Source organism: Nicotiana tomentosiformis, chromosome 6 (genome assembly GCF_000390325.3).
Source record: "Nicotiana tomentosiformis chromosome 6, ASM39032v3, whole genome shotgun sequence".
Taxonomy (NCBI): Eukaryota; Viridiplantae; Streptophyta; class Magnoliopsida; order Solanales; family Solanaceae; genus Nicotiana; species Nicotiana tomentosiformis.
In genome coordinates this window covers 54,970,785-54,978,240 of record NC_090817.1, presented here as the reverse complement: position 1 = coordinate 54,978,240, position 7,456 = coordinate 54,970,785, and the positions used below count along the sequence as shown (strand labels likewise).

General features: G+C 37.9%; 1 protein-coding gene across 1 annotated transcript; it reads left to right on the top strand.

The window, feature by feature from the left end:
- Positions 1 to 6,707: 6,707 nt before the first annotated feature.
- On the top strand, positions 6,708 to 7,232 carry LOC138894018 (tropomyosin-2-like). Its single transcript, XM_070178691.1, has one exon. It carries the CDS (start codon positions 6,708 to 6,710, stop codon positions 7,230 to 7,232), a length of 525 nt encoding a protein of 174 aa, XP_070034792.1.
- The last annotated feature ends 224 nt before the right edge of the window (positions 7,233 to 7,456 follow it).

The following is a 7,456-nucleotide window of genomic DNA, read 5'->3' as shown; positions in this document are numbered from 1 at the left end:
GTACAAATAATGTACCGAGTATGTAAGGAATGGAAATTAGTAAATAATAGACATGAGAGAAACATAGAGTAAAAGACTCGACATGTACGTCTGCATAGCTCTGTGAATCATTTCATTTTTATAATGTCATGCATAGCTCTGTGAATCATTTCATTTTTATAATGTCATGCATATGCGTATAAATGTCATACCATGCTTTGGTATATGCGTTCATAACATCATCAAGCCTCTGAGGGCATCCCGTCATATCATTTCGGCCACTGTGGGTAAATCATCAACGTATACCAACTAATCAGGTGGTGGTGCGTATATAACACCATAACCTTTTTCTCTATTCCATATATATATATATATATATATATATATATATATATATATATATATATATATATATATATATATAATATACATATATACGCGTATATAACACCATCTGGTCATGGGTCAATGTATATGTATAAATGTATGAAATGCATAAGAAATACGTTAAATAATATTTTCTCGGAATGTCATAAAAATAATATGCCTTAAGAAATACTTTAATAAGATTTTCTCGGAATGTCAGAAAAATAATATGCTTGTCGGATAAATTTTATCAAATACGTATTTTTCTGAGACTCATGAACAGAAGATATAATAATAATTCACATGGGGAATCAAGAATATAGACACCCCTAATATTTCTATGAATATAGTCGTTTATGGAAACTGTTCGTTTGCTCGTTTCTTTCAGTATCATTTGGGTCATGCCAAAAAGAAAGAAGGGATAGCCTTAACATACCTGAACCGATTCTCTTTTGCGAAAATACGTAACGGTGGATCGAAGTAGGGGAAAATCCGTATGACTTTCTTGAGAAAGATTGTACCGTTCTCCCTTAGAGTTTGTAGTTCACGTTGCAATAACTTTGTAAAGGTTCACATGAATTCTTTGTAAAGCTTTGTAATTCATGTTGCAATAGCTCTCTGTGGAGTCATCACCTTAATGCAAACATTTTCCATTCTCTTTAATGATGTAGAGAGTTATTTTGCTCTTTGAAGGATTCATTTCGACCAGCCACTCTTTTGTTCTTGGTCTTTGGATATTAGGAAATGAAACATAACACTAGTGTAGGAAAGCTTTTATAGTGGGTGTGGCCCACTTATTTGATGAGTAATATCACATAATCTACTAAAGGTTTTCCACCTTTCAAGTATTATATAAGAGTCACCATGTTAGATTAATGGGCTGCCACGTTTTTTTGTAGTTCAAGCTTTATCCACAATCACCATTATTTAGTCACTAATCTTATGATTAATTTGATAATTTCCCACTATCCAATAATTAACCAATTACCCACATAATTAAGAATTATCCCAAATTACTTAAAATACTACTTATTTTTAACATACCTTATACACTTTACTATCATGGCCATGTGGTACCTTGTATGGTAATAGTCCATAAATATCGGATATTTTAGCTCGGACCGTATTTTATCCCAAATTGCCAAACTTCGACAAAATTTTAACATACAAAAAAAATGCGGGATGTAACATCTCATTTCCGAGCTTATATCAATTTACTTATGGCGTATTTCAACGTACGAAAACATAGGTGTAACAGTGTAGTCACATTAGGCCTTATGAAATCCTGAAGGAAATATGCCAAACTATGAGTATGATGTTTCCCTATTATTGTCCTCCATGTACCTGGTGTTTCATGTGACTGTGTCTAAGAAGGTAGTTGGAATTCTTGGTCTATCGTTCCGGTGAAAGCTAGTGGAGGTGAAGTAAATGGATAATTGGTCTATGAGAGGTACTTAGTTGTCATCCTCGTTAGGTAAGTTTGGGAGTTGAGATTTCCTCCGTGAATGTGTTATGGCGAAGTCTGTGAGTCGAGGAGTCCACCTCGAAGGCCGAAAGTGTTAAGGAAAGAAAATGTTCTCACTTGGTTGTATAGTCAAATAATTATGAATCGAAAGGTAATTCTTATGTGTTATGATTTAAATATGTGCAACTCATGTTCAGATACCCTTTTTTGAAGATTTAACACCTCTAATGTTGAGATCAATGTTGTTGATATATATTACGATTCTTTGTTGAGATATGAATGTATTATTAGGGTGGTTTTGGTGATTCTCTGGCATGTGGATAGGCCCAATTACAAAGAAAACTCTGTCAAAATTTCTTAAATATTTGGGAGATTAAGATGTGTGAAAGAAGAGATAAGGATGTTATATGTTTGGGGGAGGACTCTACTTCTCATTCGAGGACGAATGATCCTAAGTGGTGTAGAATGTAACACCCCAAAAAATTTCGAAGTACTTAAGCGCTATTAAGAAAGTTGATATACGCTAATTATATTATGTTGTGTGCGGATAGATATCAATTGGATATGATAATAAGTGTACGAGGCATATTATAAGTGGTGTGGGGTCTAAGGAGAGCCCTAAGTCTAAGTCAAGTTGGAAAGTACTTGATAGACTAAAGTTCCAAATGAGTACGCACAAGACCAAATTTTGGACGAGCATATCTACATATATATAAAGAGTTATGTGATGAACAACCTATCAAATGAAATATCTTCGAGTCTAGTTTCTAAAGCTTTAAACCAATCTTCATTTGGACACTCCTACAAAGAGTTATGACCAAAGTACCAAAAGCTGGAAGAAGGTGACTACCGCGACGCCCCATGCGGTGCGCCTGTTGGGGATTTCCAGAACACTTCACAATTTCGTTTCTAGGCACATTTTTGACTGCTGCGCTGCCCCATGCGGCGCAACTGTGGAATTTTTGTATTTTTTATAACCCGACCCCATTTTAATAAATAGCCTTTGGAGCTTTATTTGGGACGATTTTCTAGAGAGTCTAGAGAGAAGTGAGAGTGTTATAGAGAGAGGAAGAAGCTCAAGTGCTTTGTTCATCAAGATCTTGTCCAAGCTTTGAAATCCAACAAGGAAATCTCATAAGTTTATCATCTAAGAGGTAGGGTTCCATACCCTAGTTTTCAATTTCGAATTTGGGTAGAAGATGGTTGATTAGGAGTATGATTCTTGGGTATGAGAGTATTATTTATACATGCATGTACCAATAAGGTTTGTGGGAAGATTGTTGAGCTCAAATGGGAAAGATTGGGTTGAGGAGTGAAGGAAATCTTGTAGAAGAACCTTGTAGTTAAATTTGCACACCAAGTGTTTGATGAAATGCTCAAATGAGCTGAAACCATGAATATCTTCCTAATTTGTGTTCAATTTTGTTATGTCTCGAAATAGATTGGGATTGCTAGGATTTTCGAAACGTTGTAGTAATTTAAGGAAAGCTCAAAGTGAGGCATGTTGTCTAAACTACTCTCTTAGAATTGAATTCCATGATGTTCCCGTAAGTTTCAAGTATGGTTGTCTCAAGTTCCTTATTATATGTTCCGAGTTGTTCCCAATAAATTTGATTGTCCCGAATAAGCAAAGTATCAAGAATTATTCATTCAAAACGTGTTTCGAATGTTCCTATCACATTATGTTATCCTTTGGAAATGTGTTCAAGAATGATATATGTATTAAAATGCTATGTCTTTGAGTCGTGTTTCAAATGAAGGTTATGATGCCAAATTGTATGAGAAAATCTCAATATTCTTAAGACTCTTAATTGATCATATGTATACCTAAAGTCTTGATTGAAAATGTCTTATTGTTGATAATCTATAAAGATGGTTGGAAGTGAAATAAGTGAATTGGGGATATAAAGTGAAATAAATGTCTTTGTATTGTTGTTGCCTTTGCAAACAAATCAAAAAATATTTTTGGGAGTATCGATAGTCACCGAGGAAGGGTAGGTTGAAATAACCTAAACCCGAAACTACACGTGCCGGTGTAGGAGTGGATTGTGATTATTTCCCTTATTTGGTATGAGATTGATGTGATAAAACTATTCCCCTTATTTGGGATGAGATTGATGTGATAAAATTATTCCCCTTATTTGGGATGATATTGATGTGATAAAAATTTTCCCCTTAATTGGGATGATGATTGATAGAAAATAATGATGTCGATCCACACGATATTGTGGTGAGATGGCCTAGCCAATCAGGTTGTGATCGGACACCATGCCGCACATATGGTGGTGATTGTGCTGGAAATTATAATTAAAATTGTGATTGTGGTTGATGTCTCTAATGAGATGGCCTAGCCGATTGGGTCTTGATCGGACTCCATGCTAAAAGTACGGTGGTATTGAGAGTGATTATGGTTGATGTCTCTAATGAGATGCCCTAGTCGATCGGGTCGTGATCGGACTCCGTGCTAAAAGTACGGTGGTATTGGTATTGTGACTATTGGTACTGTGAACGGTGTTATTGGTACTGTGAATATTGGTATTGTGAACAGTGGTATATCGGTGCGAAAGATCTCCTAACCAAAAATAATATTATTTTTCGTATTTTGGAAATTAATATGTTTTAACTTGGAAATTGGATATCATTAATTGTTGCTTGTTGTTTCCATGGTTTTTCCTTTTATGTTGGTATTCTATTTTGAAAGTGATAGTTAGCTTTACATACTAGTACTATTCCATATGTACTAATGTCCCTTTTACCGGGGGCGCTGCATCTTCAATGGATGCAGGTGGTTCATCAGCGGGGCAGCTTTGGTCCTCGTTAGCAGTCACTCTCTATTCAGCAGGTTTTGGTGAGCGTTGCTCTATTTCGGGCCTGATGTCATTTGAGTTGTATATTGTGTTTTAAGGTATAGCCGGGGCCTTGTTGCTGGCAGTTCCATACTACTCTTCTGTTGTACTTAGAGGCTCCGTAGACAGGTTGTAGGTGGTAGTCGATGGTTGGAATAGAACTAGAAATGTTGGTATTTGGCAGACATATTTTTCATTATATCTATAAACTTGTAATATTTTGAAAATTATGAATGAAGGTGCTAATGGAAATGAAATGGGAGTTGTTAATGAAATCTTATTAGTGTTTGATTAATGGAGTACATCTCCTCTTCATTCATGGCTGAATTTAGGTAGAATAAAATCTAACAGGCTTGCTCAGCCGGGTTTACTCGGTTGAGCGCTAGTCGCGCTCCCCGAATTTGGGGCTTGACACATGATGAGCCTCTACTCTCCAAAAATCTTCGGGGGGGGGGGGGGGGGGGATGTGCTTAAACTTAGCAAACATGGTCACCATGCTCTCCTTACCAGTTTTGATGATGACAACGATCGTGGTTGGATGGAACGATTCGTTGTAATCGCTACCAGGGATATTCTCCCGACCACATCACCCGCTTTTCCTGAATTATGGAACCTTTTTCGTAAGTATTCAGATATCTTTTCCTTTTCATATTTAGAAATATTTTCCTTTTTTGTTAACTTTGTATTTCCATTATTCTAGCTACTCATTGGAAATTACCACTGGTTCAGAACCTGGCCCAATGGGTACAAATTATTTTGGATATTTCCACACTAGAATCTCGAAGGCGGAAAGAAATGGCTCCTAGATTTAATTGGAAAGCCAAAGACCATGGTATGTAAAGGTTCTTTATTTCTCCCTTCATCCTTTAGAATGACTTAGAATCAATTTGTTAACTATATTTTTGTACCACACACGACTTCTGAAGGGATCTATTGTTTGCCCCGACATCGAGGTTCTCGATCACCAGGAGGAAGCTCAACGGGCATTGCAAAATATTCTTAACCGGATGAGAGCTCATGAATCTACTTTCGCTTCCGGTGTAGGAGCCTCCTTCGGAGTCCTTAACCAAAAACAAGAAGCCAAAGAGAAACTGCACCTCCTCGACTGGGACTCGGGAGGAGAATGTGAAAGAAACACCAATCGTACCATCCACAGTGGTCCTTGATGATGAAGGAACCAATGATGAAGCGGCTCCTCTTCAGAGAAGAAAAAGATCTTCACCAGCTCCACCGAATGCTCAGCCGGGTGAGCTTCAAACTCCAGAACCGAAAAAAGTTTAAGGACTCTTCATGGAAATAGGATTGGTAGAAAATACTGCATCTCGTTTTCGAATCCCCATTATTTCTTCTGGTCAAAGGAGTTCTACTTTTGACACTCCTCCGCCATCAACTTCTGAGCCAACTGCAATCGCATCTCCTTCTTCACTAGCTGTGACCTCTCCACCGGCCCCATCTGAACAAATAGAAGATGTTCCTTCCCCATGGTCACCCAGCCATGGAAATTTGGGGAACACTTACCCGACACCCACTCAAAATCCCAATGGAAAATGAAGCGTAATCCTAACGGTTTTGAATGAGTTCCACCTACTCTCCAAGCTGGTGGAAGTTTCCAGTTACCAGAAGCCGCTGGCCATGGAAAAAGATTGGAGAAAGATGGACTCTCTCTCTGCTGAGTGTCTGATAAACAACAACATTCACTGTTCGGCTTAGGTATCAATCTAACCATCTTCTCTACTCTTTTTGTTTATCAGATTTTGCCTTAATAACCTTTACTTTAACTTTTTTAGGCTTACCTCATTGCTTCCGAGGGCCTGCAGAGGTTGATTTTGGATAAAGAGGAACTTTCTAGGGAACGAAATCAACTTTTGGCCGAGCAGAATCAACTTTCCGAGCGCCTCCCAGTGTTGGAGGCAAAAGTTTCCCAAATGGGCGAACTTGAGGCTCGATTGCAGCAATCCGAGCAAGAATAGATATCCCACAACTAAGAAGCCGCTCAATTACATGAAGATCTTAAGGAGGCAAAGGCTAATTGCGCTGAACTGCATGATACCATGACTGTTGCGGCCGAGCGCGAGTCTGCTTTTATGGGGCATGTTAATAACTTGGAGCCTTGCTTACGCTCCAAAACCGAAGAGGCCAATGCTGTCGAGGAAAAGAGAGCTAAAATGGAAGAAAGGCTCAAAAGAGTTATAGAGCAGAACCAACTTCATGCGACAACCAGTGTTGAGCTTGATTCCAGGATCAGCCTTGTGAAAGCTGAAAATGATAAGCTCCAAACAAAAATTGAAAAACTCCAAGCTAAACTCCAAGACCAAGAAGATTCCTTCCTTCTCGAGAAAACGTATGCCATTTATCACATGAAGAGGAAAACCTTGAAGGAGGCCAAAGAAGGTATTTCAAACATCGATGACTACATTGACAAAGCTCGTGAATTGGAGACAACTGCTCTCGAGAACCTCTCAACTCGACCCGTTGCCTCGGACTCCTTAAACACTGTCTCCGAGTATTTGGGAACCGAAGAGGAAGCTGAAGAGGAAGAAGATAAGGATGAAGGCCTCGAACTGGAAATGAAATAGCCTTCTCCTGAAAATGAAAACGAAGAGACTCTTCCTTCGGGCTCTGGTAGCAAGAATAACTGATGTATTGTTTTATAACTATTGTAACTATGCCAAAACATCTTTATTGAGGTTGAGATTTTAAGTAATGAATTTTTTTTTCTTAAATATTGTGCAAGAAATATTCTCATTTATTTTTATTTAACTGATAAAGCTCGGAATTTTTTTTTACATCCGGCAACTTT

Bases quoted from the DNA above. Each gene is read 5' to 3' on its own strand.
- LOC138894018 (XM_070178691.1), top strand. From the start codon at position 6,708: ATGACTGTTGCGGCCGAGCGCGAGTCTGCTTTTATGGGGCATGTTAAT.